Genomic DNA, 17,841 nt, shown 5'->3' with positions numbered 1-17,841 from the left:
TTTATTTGAAAATATTGCACATTTTACTTTTAATTGTTTTACAGTTCAAATTGTAAGGTGTGTTCTTTTTTGTTCAAGAATTTTTAAAGCAACTAATTTAAATATGCAAAATTATCTTGAGTTGTTCATACGTGAACTTAAAAGCCATGCAACACAGGAAAATTAAGTAATTATGCCTCCAAGTTATTTACTGCAATTAAGCTCATTTATCATATGCAAATTAGTGCAAACTGGTCTCATTAGTTACTAAATTACTCAATATGAGCTGAACAATGTAGCACTCCAGTTTGTAATGAAAAATCCCTGTAGAGGCAAGCAGTATCAATTAGGCTAATTTGCATATGCAAATATATTCACCAACTTTCCCTTTTCTCTATATTTAGTTCTACATTTCCTGATCATTCCTGATTATATGAAATATATAGGGTTACTGACCCTTTTCCATATCTCCTCAATAGTAAGGAAGTCACAGGAAACATCCAGGGGCCTCGTATAAACTGATCATCCTCTTGCTAACGTTTACAACCACTTTGAGCCACATTTTTCCATATCAGAAACAGAATTAATTTTTCACTGTGTTTATAAATAAATATAAAAATATACACAGATATGTTAAACTGAAGATATCTTTACTGAAGCCTACTCTCACTATAATATCACTTTTCAAAAAAAGATGAAGATGAGTGTAGAATATAATAAAGCATAGAATTTGGCAGATCAAAAAACTTTTAAAAAAATAATGGACATATTCTTGTTATCTGTTTTTTTCCCCTCTTTTGCAAGTGTTCCTATGGCTCATCATCCAGGCATTTTTAGTTGGATTACATTTAAAAGGCTTTTTGCCCCGATTGTGGAGATACTGATAACTGACATAACAGCCTTTGGGCATTGCTGTTTTGGTGTTTCTTTTTTTCAGGAGCACTCAGTGGATAGTTTCTTTGGCTACAAACCTACTGCGGGAATTGTCTCTTCAGTATGATATACAGCAATTGGCTGTGGCTTGGAATTTTTTGAGATGACTGACTAAGACTACTTGCTTATAGAATCAAGATATAAAATATCACAAGGTGCTCCTCCATTGCCATATTTACTTCACTATAAATAAACTATATTCACTTTTTAAACATACTGTATACTGTGTTCTTGTGTGTCTATCAATAAATTTTGAAGTATCAAAATATTAGGAAGATTAGAGAGCCTCACTAATTTCTGAGCTTACACTTATCCCAGTCTTCAAAATATTAACAGCAAAAGGGATTAAACAAACTAACTATTAATACAATTTCTTCAGACAGCAGACTTTGAAAAACATAGGTATTCCCAAGGTATAACTATTTTGCAAGGTTCTTTGCTTCACTTTCAAACAACACTTATCAGAATACTGCTTTGAAAATTATTTCTAGGAGCAATACCCTACCTAAATCAGAACTTGTTAGAACAGTACTCCATTGCTGAATCTGTCTGATTGCTGTTTTACGACTCTTTTGGTCTTGTGGCGATTATTTTCCTACCTATAATACCACAAGGCAGTGCTTCGAAGTTCCTGCAGATTTAAGTGGTGCATTTGAATGCTTGACCTAGACTTTCCTGCGAAGTGTTGATCACACTGCTAAAATAAGACAAGATTCTAACATATGACAAACTTGCCACCATTATTGATTCATTGTGTCCTTTATCCATCATCAACAAGTCTATTCTCACTTAAATGTCAGAGCAGAACTTCCTACTATCAATTTGGCTAAAGATTAATGGGAGTAATTTGGTAAAAGCACCACCCTCTCCGAAAGGCCACACCTCAACAGATATTCAATACAGTATTGATGGTGATTTTGACTGAAAATCCTCAGTTACAGATAAAAATGCAGTAGAGATTTACTAGTGCTATGATAAGGTTATATCTGGAAAAGACCATAATATATCACATATCAGTAGAAAAAAGAAGAGGCGGCAGGGGACATCTAGCTTACATAAGCAATAAAATCACTGACTGTCTTAAATATGTGGTAAGTGAAAAACTCAAACGTCAAATAGTTTTCAAGGTGGTCATCTTCCTTTTTTTCCCTCATATTAGCTAACTGAATCATGTATTCATGTAGGGTCATACTTAATACCTAAAGAGTTTATATAAATCAGTCTCAATGAGGTTTTATGTAGATATTTGTGATAATATGTATTATAAAAAATACACCTTTAGGCTATATAGTGCATATTTATATATATTCAAAGCAACATGCTCACAAATTACACAAACTGAAATATCACAAAACTACTGCTTACTTATTCATTTTTTCTACATTTATGAGACAGTATAATAGCATTTCTGTCTAATATGCAAAACAGTGGCATAGCTATCAGTGCAGATATCTTTGGTACTGTAACCATAACACAAGCATTTGCTTACAAAAACAAAAACTTGAACTAGACCTCTGCCAAGGGTATACAGCTACGTAAATCACTCCCATTCATAATCTCTGTTTCAAAGAGAAATTCATTCTACTGGTTAATTTCATGTTTTCCTAAAATTATCTTTGTTGCTATTCTGCACTTAGTTACTTTAAAAAGATGTGAAAAATCTGGCATTATCCATAGCGCTTTTGAATGCCACAGCTGAGGTAGTACAGAGAGCTACCTCTCAATCATTTCAAATTAAGTGGAATATTTCTCATGATAATATCCTAATTTACCTCTCTTGTACCTCTCAAAAGATAATACACCAAGCAATATACTTGCATTTGGAGGCTGTGTACATGGCTAAATCAGAGCAGTTGTTCAGTGCTGCACTTAAGAAATGACTAGATGTAAAAAGTGTTTTTTATTTCCGTAGCACTGGGTTTTTGCCTTGCTGACAAAACACTTCACATTTTGTTCCTAACTGCTTCTGCTCCATGTCTGATTACTGCAACCTAAGAAAGGTTGTAGTAACCCTGACAAAACAAAGCATGCATAAGAATGTTTCCATCAGGTCACTGTTTTGCAGTCTTATCTTCCTGGAATATAGTTACTTGTTCAGTGTGCCTAAATTCTTTAAGAAATATCAAATCAGTTCTTATCTCACAGCTAAGGAGACCTAAGAGGCGTGCTGCTGCTCCTCATTTTTTCTCCCTGCAGATTGTTGCAAATTTGTGATATACAATCATGACAACTGGTCTATCAAGGAGGAAAGCGGTGCTCATAAACCAAAGCAGGGAGAAAAAATCTAAATCTGTACATGACACAAGGAAAATAATACTACCAACACAAAAAACTCTTTTTGCACACACATACACGCAAATACATACAGTCATTCTGCGAGCAAACAGCTACTGCACAGTGCAAAACAACTAGACCAATTCATCTAAATTATTACAGCACAAAAAGTACTTGCCCTCCCTCTCATTAAAATTCTCCCAATCACGGGCTTTCTAAAAAAAAAAAAAATGAATTTGTAAAAAATCTCATTAATGTTAAGTGCTGATAACAACAATATTCAAACTACTGGCAGAAATATGACTGGCTAGATTTATTTTGATTTTTCTTGGAAAAGCCATTTTTTTACCTGTAAAATATGACTTCCCAAATGTGATTCAAATACTTCAATGGCAAGGGCACTGGGACTTCTCCTGCGCTGGGCACCTATAACTGAATAAAAAACAATTATGTTGCAAGGTCTGCACATTCACTTCTAATGCATCCCTGATCACACCACTGGACATCAACTATTTAAATATAAGTTTTGCATTTTAAACACCAGGGTTAATTTCAAATTTGCCTTGCGTACAGTAAGTAAACTTGCTATGTAATTTTCAGTGACTGAAATTTTAAGCAACTAAAATTCTAAGCATAAAATCATTCTTTTTTAAAAAAGCTGTTTAAATGTCCAGGAACTATGGAAACGAATAGTTTATTCAAATATGTCCCAAGTTCCTGTAGAAGAGTTTTTGTACATAGCGTTGAGCGCATGCAGAATTTAGTGAAAAAAAATCATTGAAAAAGACTCTAAATATAATTTACATGTTTTGAAATGTGGGAATGAGAGCTAAATATTACCCAGCAATTAGAAAGATATGAGAGAGATTTATCTGAACAGTTACTTATTTGAAACCGAAATGAAGTAAGCACAACATTAAAAAGTCATCATCTCTTAACAGCTGCCCTATCACGACGGATGAGACAGCAAAGTTATTCCTAAGTATGAGGAAATATTGTAGTATTTGAGATATCATTGTTAGCTGCTGGAAAAGGTACTTGAAACTACAGCTTCTACTCTTAAAAATATATGCTTTAATAGTACAAAGCAAGTAACAGGCAGCAGTTTTCAAAGGCAGCAGTGACTACAAAACAAGCTGAAAAATCATAAAGCCGAACTTTCATTAAACTCTCTATGCCAGGAGTGCAAAGCCAGGAAGTGAGTACAAGTATAACCAAGAGGAGGCATCTACTGCAAGCTGAGTTTTCTTCTTAGGTCCAGGTTTTATTTGCCACATGACCAGAAAGAGACAAAGAATGGAAAAGAAGGGGGAATAGGGCTGGAGGAACCTTCCCTTCCTTTTATATCTTTGCGCCAAAGCCAGGGCTATATACAGCAGGGAGAGAAGAAGTGAAGTTTGTTCTATACCCTTTTAAAGCATGCACAAAAGCTTTTACATCCAAAGATGCTGATGGTCTTAGGCCTCTGGAACCATCGGAGCATCAGTGTGTATTGCTCTCTTTTCAAGGCACCATCTGATTAAAATCACTCAGCAAGGATACTCAATAGTAATATTTTTAATAAGAAACAGGAAATACAAAGGAACCACTCAAACAACCAGAATGGACGAGTGCCATTACTGAACAGGCTAATTTAACACCAATGAAAACAAACTATAGAGCAACAATTTTTAAGTCTTCTATGATACTGGCTGCCAAACATGACATCAGTGAGAGAAGATATATGCCAAGTAATGATAGTCATATTGACTTAAAAATGTAATATTGCTCCTTATTGATGCCCCATGTAATTTCCTTGCAGGAAATTCTAAGCTATTTATCCTGGGCAAACAGGTGGCTTCACTGCTAACAGATTCGGGCTACAGCTCATAATTACAAATGGTGACTGCTTTAGACACGGTGTTTTCTGAATCCTTTTCTTTTCTCTAAAGGAGTTCAAGGACATAGATGCTAACAACTTAAGAAAATAAGTCCTCTTCAAGACTACTTCTTTCCATTGTAACTAAAGTTGCTAATAGACTGATATGATCTACCTGTCTTAACTTTAGTTAGTGTAGTTACTGATGAGACATGTCAGCATAATATTACGCTTTTACTGGCTTTAGGTATTTATTCACTCTTCTATTTTTCTATATCAGTCTTCTGATCCTAAATCATTTTGCTTCTCTTTGCATTGTCTCATCTTTTTTATAGCTATTTACAGTAATGCCCACTTCAGGAAAAAAAAATCAGAGTATCTTAAACTTTCTAGCAACTTAAACTCCATTAACAACTTCTTTTCCACAGATGTAAAGATGATCCCTCTTATTTCTTACACTACCTCCACATATGTTATCCAAGGTTTGCCAAAACTGGGGTTGTATCTACATTTCCATGAGAAACTTTAGCTTTAGTTATAGGATGAAATAAAATATACGGCGTTGTAAAGATCATCAGTGTTCCCATTATGATTGCTATCAGTTAGCAATGTGTTTTGTACGGTCGCTTCACTTATAATCTACCAGAAACAAAAAGAAAATTCACATATTTTGGACCATTAGGCATTGTTTCATATTAGTCTCCGTAATAACGCTGCAAAAAGCAAAAAATAACACCCCCCCCAAAACCACAAAACCCCTGACATCTTTTAGAGGGTTTCATTCCTCCATCTAGACTGTGTTACATTGCTTGAACACATCACCACTCAAACACATCACTACTCAGAATTCATCTTCTGATTTTGTTTCCTGCATTATATCACTCCCTTACAAGCTACAGGCATTTTTATATGAATCCATCATATTGAATGTTGCTTCCTGTTCTATGATATTAATTGTCAATCGCAGTTTTTTAGCATGTGAGTTTCACAACATGAATAAAATGCATGAAGACAATTAAACACTTTTGTTAAAACAGTATCTTAAACTTTGAATAACGTTTACTGGTAAGTCATCAGTTCTACCTACTTCAGACACACTCAAACCTATAGTTTAAATGAAAACACTTCAATGTCAGTGAGTTAACTGTAGAAAACACAAGAGGGCCAGATCTTAGCTTCAAAAATTTGTCAGCTAAATCATCTAAGAGTCTATGCCTGCATCCTAGCGGCTGGTATATACGTACACAAATATCCTGCAATAGCTTCATGCTATTCAATTCATTGCCATTTTTATAGCACTAGAACACCTCTTGATGTATGTGTTTTGCACTTACTCAGGTGACATGGGGTTGTAATGACAGTGCCTAATTTTACAAACAGCATAAAGATGTTACATAGGGAACCATTATGCTTCTAGTTGCCATACTGCAACTCTCACTTTTTGGTAACTGAGTACATGTCAAATATGCACTTTTTGTATTTCAGGGCAGCCAATATTTCACTATCGTTTTTAGTATTTTGAGGAATGAGACAAGAATATTGAGATAATTCCAGAACAAGGAAAACAGTCTTATTTTCCTTGCTCCTCTGACCTTATTGCTTCATTATTTTACTTATTCTAGCTTCCACAATTTCTTGATAACCATCTGCAGCTGGAAAAAAAAACACTTTTGGTATACAAATGCATATCACATTGATACCTTTCAAAAACATGGCCATCTCACAGTCCAATCACAGCACAAAGCCTCTTATTTGTACTGAATAGATCGCTGGCATGATAATAGATGAAAGGAAGACAAACACTGAAATGGTTGGATTAAAAAGCAAGCCACAGTTTTATTTTATTATAAAATTTTGAAACATAAACTATAAATGCTGAATTGGCTTCCATCGTATAAGCCACAGCCAGGCATCTCTAAATCTCTCAGCCTGTGGATGGAACCATCAGCAGCCAAAGCTTAGCTGTTCAGAGAAATCTTGGAAAGCAAAGGATTTAGGATTTATGTCATAACATCTATAAATCAAAGTAGCTCAAGAGCCTTCACAGACCTAAAGATCTTTTTTTAAAATGTGGATTCCTTCTAAAATGTAGCCTCTCTACAGAAACAAAGTATTGGATACATGGAGTAAATTTCTTTATTGACAAAAAGGAAGTAGGGAAAATTAGGATGTGGAAAAGGCTGAAGCATGGGTACCAACTGGAACAGCAGTCCAGAAACAGATTCCAAAATTAAATTGGAATTAAATTAAATTAAATTCTTCTTCTAAGCTCCTCCTGTTTTACTAGTATGAACAAACTTCTTTAAATAGGCTTTTTCATATGTGGCCATATTTTTCACTGTCTACGTTTAATTGACAAATTTAAGGTTTTGATACACAATCGCTGAGTTTAACAGAAGAGTTGGCTGAACCAGTATTTCCATTAAACATTGACTATTAATAACAATAAGAAGAGAGAAAGACTGTTTTCACATATGCACTTGTCCTGCTGGAGTAGAAGCATCTGTCTACCAAACTCTTTTATGACAATACGTGGCATTGGACCTTGGATCTTACTATCTAGACTGACATGCCTATTCCTAGCATATGATTACTACATAACAGGCTATCAACAAGGGAAAAATTCTAACTGCTAACAAATTCCTCCTTAAAATTTCCTCCCTCGATGACTACTCTGGCTATGCATGAGGTGAAGGAAGAACCACATCCCTTTCAGTGTGTCTTGGGGGCAGTCTAAGCATGCTTAATGCAATCTCAAGAGCAATTGCAATTGTGATAGGAAGAGTTAGAGACTCCATGGGAAAGAAGAATGTGGACTGCTTAACAAAGATTTCCATACATCCTAAAGAAAGAGGATTTCCTCTTAAGAATTTCAACTCACTTCTAAGCTATGGGGCATAGAATGACCAAAGACTGATGTCCACTGCAACTTTCTAATAGAGAAGACAGAGCTCTAATTAAGCAGAAGCGGTATTGCTTGATTGCTAGGAGTCAAAGCATACCACCAGCACAATATTAAATTTCCTCTAAAATAAGACATTATTTTTGTGAGACTTTTCATGCCTCCTCTCAACATCAGTTGGTTTTGTAAAATTCAGACCAACAGTTTTAAAGTTGTGTTGCTCTGATAATTTACTTTTAAAGACTGTTCTGAACTTTTTAAATTAATTTTCCTGAATTGTTATTTACTCAAAAAGGCCCTTTCTCAATTAACCCCCCCCCCCCGAATCCTAATTTTTATATTCACTTTGTTGATTTTTATGAGGATCATCTTTTTGTATGCCTGGAAGCAGAGGCACAGGTAGGGCCATCCTCCTACACCCTTTTCGTGTAATCTGCTGTCTGGAGAATTACAAAAAAGACAGCCTATGTTTCACTGTTTTGATCTTGAAGAGCTCTAATTTTAACTGCCAATAAAGTCTGACTTTAATTAGTAAAGCTAAAGCAGACCTACATAAATATAAATGTCCATAAAAACCCCACCAAAAAGAACATTATGTGTTTTAATCACAAACTGTGCAACCAAAATCAGCTAACTGCATGGAAGTTTCATATTGTGCTGGCTAATATTTCTGCCTGTAAGTAGCAACAGAATACATGATCATTTCAGATAAGAAAGCATAAGAAAAACAGAAGTAATATCTTCTGAACTGTCAGAGACGGCAGTATGTGCAAAGCAGTCCACAGCACGCGTGTGGCTATAATCTTTTAACTTTTCCAGAATTTAACGTATATTTTTTCAAAGTAGAAAAAGGCCTATAGAAATTATAAGACAATTCTAATGCATTTTTGGTGCAAAATAGACTATATATCAAGATTTATCTTTCTCTGTTTCTAAGTACAGCCCCAAATGCCCATGAAAGAATAATGTAGGTGAAAGTGATAACCAGGGTGGTCCCACACGAAGAGGTGAGAAGTCAACTTAAAACCTTGGGGCTTTCCATTTTCCAAATAATTTGAGAGTGTTTAAAAGCTGTGTTTTAGAAGAGAGAGGGATGGATACTGACTGAGGGCCAAAATGCCTGGCAGAAGATACAATGTCCGGGAAGGACAAAGTACAATCAATGTTAGACTTCTGAGAAAAGGCTAGTATTTAGGTATACTAAAATCCACAGAAGGCTTTTATTGTTTTTAATTCTTTTACGCCACATCCAATACCTTGCTATTGTCATATGTTTGTCCACCGATCGTTCTTTGCCGCCCCACTTATGACTGATTTGAAGTTTTGAAAGAAATCTCTGCCAAGAGCCTGACACACATGTTGAGGACATGAAGCAGAGATGACATGCATTCAGATCCTGATCTAAAGTGAGACTGAATGATAGACAACCAGCACGACATAAGCAGAGATGTTGCCCTCTGATTTGGAAAGGGGTACCCAAAGAAAGTAAAGGATGGGTCACCAATTTACCTCACTGTAAGCCATCATGAAATCCAAAATTTAAGTCTCTTATAACATCCACCTTCCCAGACGGGAAGAAGAGGAAATAAATCTCAGCTGGACTTGCAACATATGTGCAAAGTATTTTATCTTGGTTTAGTAAAGCTATGGGATTCATTAATGCTGTGCCATTACCAACCCAGTATCACAGCAATAAAGTATCAGAACAAATTTGTCACAAAGGACTACGTGTAAGATGCATAATGCAATATATGATAATCAACTTACGAAGCTAACAATGGCATTTCAAATCTATTTTTTGTGTAGGCGAACGCCTATTCTTCTAGATGTCCATCTTCCAGTCACATGTATAGATCATGTATTCATTACTGGGAGTCCATGTAAGTCATGTTACTTGAGAAAGTAAACCAAAACTTTCCATGGAATAAAGGAATTATCGAGAATGGACTGGTTAATTTAAGAAAATGTTATGTAACACAATGATTACAGGTGTGTTTTATTGCTTCCTGTAGTTCATCTATCACACCTCATCAAAAGCTCCAAGAAATAAAAGCATTTTTAGTAAGATTTGTTTTTCAAATACAAGTTGTTTTAAATTTTCTGTTAACTTTTTCTTTATTTTTTTTTAGTTTCAAGAACTTAAGTGTCGATCAAAGTAAACTGTGCCCAGAAAAGCAGGAAGTACTGTATTGCTTGTTAACTGCACTGGAATCAGTGGATTTGAATATGCATTTCCTAGAAATAATGTGTCCTCCCCCCAGAAATGATGCAAAGTCAACAGAAAAAAGAAACCAGATAAGTGGCTGTCTTGGTGCAAATCTTCATCCATTTTCTAAGCCTGCTCCTTCTCCCGTTATTTCCATCTGTTTTATTTGCCCTTTGCTGCATGTGTGTGGGGGGGGGAGGGGGAGATAAATGGGGAAGACAAGATTGCTCCTAAATATCTGTTTTTCTCTTCTGAATTTCTTAAAATTAAAAAATTCAAGACTGAATGTTAAACACACTCAAAATACACACGTAAAAATAAGTATATTCCAGATTTTAGTATTTTTCACTTGATAGCTAAAATAGCATTACTTTGGACTTATTTGTTCATTTTAAGGAGTGCATTTCAGAGACTTTTCTTTTCACTGTGAAGGTTGAAGGCTTTGCTGTGTAAGAATTTCCAGTCATCTAAGCAAAGCGAGTTCTCCATCTGTGGCTGGGGGAGGGAGCACTGGCCTTTCTCCCACACTGTAGTAGTTACTATAGGAACTATTGTGCCTCCTTCAAAAGGGCTACAGACAGGGTGATTAAAATTCTTCATGGGAGAACCCCCACTCCTCTCCTTGACAATGAAATTCTTCAGGGAGAGGGCTAAGCCTCCAGCTCAAGAATGACAGCACCTGAGGGAGTGATGTGGCGGGGAGAATCACCACTGCTTTAAATTGAAGCATAGGGAAAAAATACAAGGGTCTGTAGACCCTCCAGTACTCCTGCTTTATTTTCATCCCCTCCCATGAAATACAGGAAAATTGGCCAAAACCACCAAGAACCAGGAGGAAGAATGGCTACACGCATTCTCTACCACATAAAGTACAAGGACAGAAGGCAAAGAACACATATTCTCCATTATAATCAGTATGAGGAGAAGCAAAAAGTAGTACATCACCAATGAAACAATTACGTGTAACTACTAGCATTCACTCTAGCCATTAGCTCCACGGTAAGGCAACAACATGCACTTTGCATGGAGGGGAGAGGCCAATGTCTCTGATACAAATGAATTAGAGCTGCCACCCAGGATCAGAATCACTTTTTACTGGTGGTTGTACAAATATTTACAAAGATATTGCCTTTTGCTCCCCAAATATACAGTCTAGGAGAAGGGGCAATTACGCACGATGCAAGAATAAGAATTGTGATCCTAATACTATTTACTTATATTCTACTCCCAGAAATACATATAGTAAGAAGCAAATAACTCCACCTATTCTTCAGCTACACATCAATATTATTAGATTACATTAGAAATTTTGTGGTAGCAGTCTTAAAGAAAGGAGGGAAATGGCTTCACATTTCAGCACAGAGGGTGAGTCACAGGAAGGGGTAATGTACAAGGAAGCACAAAAATGTTTCAGAAACTGTCAAAAAACTGGATGGAATAGCTGAGAAAGTGCTGCTCAAAGCAGCTGCAAGTAAAAGATGCTTTAGATAATATCATAGCTTTAATGAAATTCGTTTTATTAATTAAAATGAGCTTCCCAGGAAATACTGTTGCTGTGAAGAAAGAGGAAGAAAGTCTGCAGAAATATGGAGGAGAAAGAGGCAAAAGAGAGGCAGATGTGGGAGGCAAGAGAGAGGGAGACACAAAGATAGGGTGAGTTGAGGAGTTAAAAACTTAGGAATCTGGCAGTGGTTTAGATACATGTCAACACTCTTGAGATATTTGGCTCCACCAACGGAAAAATTCATAAACATTATGATAACATGCAGAAATTCCTTAAAATTCTCAGTTTCCCCTGAGATAACTGATGAGTATAGATTACTTATCCAGATATAATGACAAGACACTTAACATTTTGAATAATAGTTCTCCTGCCTTATTTTCAAGCTAGTATTAAAATTCCTTCGGGAAGGAAACTGCTGCCACCTCGTTCCAGCTTCAGCGCTACAGAAATTGTTAGTGTCACTGATTCTGTTCTCAGAAGGAGGGTAGGGTATTAACATCAAGGCAGAACAGTGTTATATAGTGTCAGACTATACTTGCTGGTAAAACTAAGAGGCCTACATCTGTTGTCTTGCTTTTTTTTTTCAGTCTGATCCCAAAGGTTCATGTTATGACATTTGTAACATCTGCTACAAATGCGGAGGTAAGTCAGGCACAACCTTATTACTTCCAATCTAACGCTCCATCCATCCACAGGGCTTTCATATGCCACTGGTATGTCAAGGAGACCAAAAGCTGTTCGATCTACATGAAGCAAGGTATAATATATTTCTGAGAGTCAGGAAGGGGAAATCTTGCTTTCGTATGTCTCCCCTTTTTTGTCTATCTTAACTCTCAGCAGCGTTACTTTAGAATCTTCTGTGAACGAAACAGGCAATCCGCTCCTCCTCCGAGCCAACACCAATGCCTTCCTATGCCTTAGACAGTGGTGTACTGCAAAATGTGCAAGGCGTGATTCACATCTTCCCTGTTTTTACTAACACTAACGCGTATTTGGCACCCCCTAACTGGACCCTCCTAAACAGAGGTCCGCTTTCTTGCCTAGTCCTCTCTTTATTCCTTCCCTCTATTTTGGTGGACTCACCGCATTAATTACCTGATCCATGGCAACAGGAAAGGAAGGAAGGAAGGAAAATGAATGCTAAGATCCTTTACAAGTAGTATGCTTTCTGTTAGCGTCTCCTTACTATCAGTGGAGTAACAGATGTGGACTTCTATTACTACATCCAGAGTGCTTGAAGATTTAAAAACTTAACTGTTAATGGCTTAACATATAGTTTGCTACTAGGGCTACGCTGTCATCACTAAGCGTAATACTAAGGCTATCTCAGCCTTAAAACGGTGTAGGCATTTCACAAATATCTGCACAAGAAGTCAACCATTCACTCTGTGGCTACAACTACCCACTGAATTTTCTTAAGAAGTATGCATAACCTCTTCTGACAGCAGTTGGCCTGTAATTTTAAAAACTAACAGCTTTAGATGTTATTAAACTACTAGGTAAAATGCTCCACACTCAGTATCAGATACCAGAAAAGGAAAAAATCTTCCATTTGATACAGCCTTTTAATATTAATTTCATAACAAAGGCTACACAACACCACATGATAACAAAAGGAGAAACAAATCCTGCAAAAATACAACAGCAGCTGTATTTTTGGTCTTCAGTACTTTCAGTATACTCACTGTTTTCTCTTATACTATCACAGCCCAACTGAAAGGAAGTCCCCCAGTTAAGAAGGGCACTGCAAAAGAACAGACATGCTGGAAAAGAACAGGCCCCCTTATCTTCGGTGAACACTAAAAACTAAAAAATACAGCAAACATTACTATTAGCAAATGCAGGAGTGGCCCTCATCAGTGGCATACAAAATCCTGCTACAATATAACCCGACAGTAACTGACCCTAATGCATCATCATCCTATTGGAGTAGGCCATATACTGAAATGAATCTAAATGCCTAAGTATTTAGAATTATTTCTGGTTCTAAGGAGGAATTTAGGGCTTTACTGCAATCATAGCCTTGGTTTCCTCGCTGCTGCCTATAGGTAGTGGATTTATTTGTGCACTGCATGTCTGTCTTCCTTTTCATGATGCAGTCACAGAAAGATATAATGAAGTTTCATAAATTAAGTGGGACTGGGTACAACTCTGCAGTCAATCACCATTTTCAGGGAGGGAATCTGTATCAGTTGCCAAAATTGAACTGTGTAATTAACCCAGGATTCTGGTAATAACCAACTGTGCCACTAGTCAATTATTTTTGCTTGTCTTCCAGCTGCTGCTTCTCTCTATTCATAAGACAGACTGCAAGAAAATGCAGCTATTAAGAATTTGGTGATTTAAAAAAATAATAAAGAAGTTTAACAAGATTACCAAGACCATCTGTAGTAGAGCTGTAACAAATTTTTAAAGACTATTGCAACTGGTTCTAAATGTCTTATTGGGAAAAATTAATAGAAATTTTCAACAAGCAGTTTTATGAGAGCTAGAATAGTATTCTGACATTGCTGAGGACTGAAAAATGACCCAGCATAAGCCACGCTGCAAATCCCCTAGTGCTAATGTCTTCAAAGTTAAGTTGTCGCACATACCAGAATACTAGTTAAATCCTTGCAAGCTGGAGATGGCACTGCCTGTTTTTAAAAGCACTGCTGCTTATGAAGGAATTAGGGTTGATCCAAAGGCCAAAGCTCCCAAGCCCAAAGCTCCCAAGGGAAAGACTTCCCATCACTTGGATCAGGTTCTTAATATGAAAAAAAAAAGTATACTGCTTGTAAGGGCCTATTTTAGCAATTATTAAGGAAACAGAATCTCTCAGAGATCCTAGTGACTGGTAAGAAACATAGTTAAATCTTTACTGGAAATAGTGATATGGTGTTTAAATCTTTGATCAAGTTAAAAAAATTCATATAGTTCATGATGAAGGAGCTTGCAAATAAATGAGAAATAGGAAGTTAACATTTTTGCTGTTATTACTGACTTCAGCAAAAGATTGGTGTTTCCCTTTTTATGGGCTTTAAGATTTTTTAAAATAGGCAAGAAAAGACCGGCTTGTTTCACCTCTGGAGGGTGCCTTCCAGGGAAAAGTATAGAAAAGTTCCATCAGAAAACAGCAAGAATAGTTATGATAGAGAGAGCTTAGTAATGAGAAACCAGAATCAAATTCTCTACAGTCTGAAGTAGGTACACCATTCACTTCAGCGGAGCTGTGTTCGTTAGCACCAGGAATTAATTTAGCTCAAGATTCTTTCTGCAGTGAGGGAAAATATCCTTTTATTTGATAATTCCACAGCTAAGATTCACACTTGCTACCTGCAGAAGTCAACTCCCTCCTGCTGTAAAACAGCAAGCGTGGCATTCATGGTTCAAAATATACCTTAAACATCTTAGCCATCAAAGTTAAACGAGCTATGCTAGCCAGATATTTTGGTTTGCTTTAGCAAAGGGAGGTACAGGCATCAGAATTTATTCCCCACATAGTGCTTGAATATCAGGCATGGACACAGATGGTTACCTCGGCTTTGGGGGCAAAGTTTCATTTTGCAAGATAACACTGTAAGTCTTTAAATCAGCTCTTTCTCACTTTCTGTGAGCGCTGATAAATATATCTCATTTTTTTCCTAAGAGCTTTACAATTATACTGATAATGTATTGCATTTAGATAGCTTCTCAACAATTATATTTTATTATACACCCACCAAACCTAAGGTAATACCTGTATGCATTTGCCATAAAAGAGAAATAATTTGCTTTGTGTAATAGCCCTGAGTTTGTGAGCTGAGATTTTACTGAAATAATATCCTTGAAATTCTTTTCGAATTTTGTAGCATTCCAGTATCTAACATTTCCTTCTAATACTTAAACATATTCTTTCTGGTGCTGCCTCAGTCCAGCTGAAGAACTCAGTTTTCACAACTAATAAATCCACAATGGAAGCTCATGAATATAAGAGGGAAAGTCTTTTTTCCAGAGTATAATACAATATGAGGCTTAAACTGAAATACACAGAGAGAGCTGAATGAAGGCTGCTCAAACTCAACACAGAACACACTCCTTTCTTTTCTCCTGTCACCCATAACCTTTATACATCATGCAGAAACACTAATGAGTAATGCCTGACATTGTTTATCTATTTTTCTTACTTCTTTTAGTAACCTCATCGAAGACATTTTGTCTTCTGACATATTTCATTATGCATGTGCTACCTTTAGGGTGTTTCTGAAGATTTTAAATTGTCTGCTGTACATCAAACAACATCTAATTTTCTTAAGTATAGCCAAAAATCTGAGAAATTTACATGTAAAAATGCATTTGCACTCAACAATGTTGTGGGAGGACAAGTCAGAAATGCAGCAAGTTATTTTCTATGAGTACTGACAAACAAGTCTTTCAACACAAAGGCTTTACCTTAACAAATGCAATATTATTGCAAGACATATTCTAATCCTCTCCATAAATAAGATGGAGAATCCACTAGAATTGCCAGGGGAAAATGAGTTTGCCAAAAAATCCAACTTTTCCAAAAGTAGCACTGAAAAAAATCTGTTTCAAGCTTCTCTGAGAATAATTCTCACGTAATAGTGACTCCTTCTTCTAAAGAAGGGGAGGAATCTGTGGAATGAAGAGGTGCCTGCATAGCTGTAAGAGGAAAAGACACAGTGCTGTGACAGCTCACGGATAGGTGTTTGCTGAAGAGAAAGGTTTATTTTGGTGAGTGATGAGTTCAGAAATGAAAACTTGTGACACATCTTTATAAATAAAAGGAAAAGGTGGATGGCAGGAAGAATAGATTGAAAATCAAAACACTTTTGTCATAAAGGAAAAGACTGTTAGAGAACATAAGTTGAATGGAAGAATTAGGGATAGTCTAAACAGAATTTTAAAGCTGTGTTTTGTTTACCACCCTCCAAGAGCTGCACACAGCGAAGGACTGGTCTTCACTGCAGTGTTAGCTCAAGGCGCAGCTCACATGGTGTCTTGAACCTCATCCTGTTCTCACATAGAAACCTTCTTGCTCCACTGAGGTGATGCTTTAAGCTCACTGGTTAGTTAACACTTCAGATGGCCCGTGTATTGGCCCTCAGACAGCTGCTTGAGTACTGCTGACCCTGGGGCTAACAAGGCAACAGGAACTCAGCTGCTCTGAGCTGCGTACACAAGTCCCAACATGTTGCTGACCTATTCTTTCTGTGAGGCTCAAACAGCCTTTTGAACCGTTGCAGCATTATAGCTTGAGCTGGGCTAAGGGTACGTCTATATGGTCAGAGTGCAGGCAAATCTGGAGTAGCTGTAAACAAGTCATTGTGGTTACTGATTTCCCAATAAGCTGGATAAAATGACTTTTGTCATCTCTGTGTTATCACAGCCATACTACTTCCAGTCCCTGAGCTAGTTTATATTGCTGTGAAAACATATTTTGTGTAAAGAAAAATTAATTGTATTTGAGTTGATGAGGGAAAACCCGTTCTACAAAAAATCCTGAAAAGGACTGAGCCCACCCTTTCTTCCATCTCACATGTTCCTCTTTTACACAACTTAATCACCTCTGTTCTGTCTACACTCTTCTTCTTTCTTCCCTTAAGGTAGTGCCAAATAGAAAAAATATGTGAATTGGCATTTTCAACCCCATGTAAGTTGCTTAGGAGAAAGAGGTTGATTAGACTCATAGCATCTAAAACTGTGTTGCATGAGGTGAAGTGGACGAAGTGGACTGCTTTCTCAGGCAGGAAGCTCCACAAGGCAACCTAGCTGGGACTGAAAATAATGAAGCAGGTATTTATTAAGTTGAAATAGCTGAGCTGTTTATTTAAATTCACTCATTAACCATGTACCCGTACAAAAAAACTAAAACCAAAAATGGATGTCATTCCAAAAAGCCTGCTCCAGCAGGGAATTCAAAAAACATCCATAGCTTTTATTAAAACCATACAGCAGAGGATCTACTATGAACTCTACCGAAGTTTCAAGGACTCATTATCAAAGGGAGGTAGCCTCTTGCCTCATTTTGTTATTGATAGCAGAACCCAACAGGGTTGTAACCTACCGTCATTTTCAGGTTAACCTCTTAAATTAAAAATATCTCTATGCACTGAGGAAACTGATATATTTAGGCTCCATCTGAAACAGAATGAGTTAGAAAGGAAAACGAAGTTACACGACGCAATGTGTCATCAGAGAGCTGC

General features: G+C 36.7%; 1 protein-coding gene across 4 annotated transcripts in view; it reads right to left on the bottom strand.

The window, feature by feature from the left end:
* Positions 1-17,841, bottom strand: part of NPAS3 (neuronal PAS domain protein 3) — a 632,661-nt gene that overhangs the window by 311,551 nt on the left and 303,269 nt on the right. For all 4 annotated transcript variants that reach the window (XM_068946425.1, XM_068946424.1, XM_068946426.1 and 1 more), the window contains one exon: positions 3,536-3,618. In XM_068946425.1, the coding sequence (XP_068802526.1) occupies positions 3,536-3,618 (83 nt within the window). The remainder of the gene's footprint in view (positions 1-3,535; positions 3,619-17,841) is intronic.

This window comes from Struthio camelus, chromosome 5 (assembly GCF_040807025.1).
Source record: "Struthio camelus isolate bStrCam1 chromosome 5, bStrCam1.hap1, whole genome shotgun sequence".
Taxonomy (NCBI): domain Eukaryota; kingdom Metazoa; phylum Chordata; class Aves; order Struthioniformes; family Struthionidae; genus Struthio; species Struthio camelus.
This window is presented reverse-complemented; position numbering and strand designations above follow the sequence as displayed.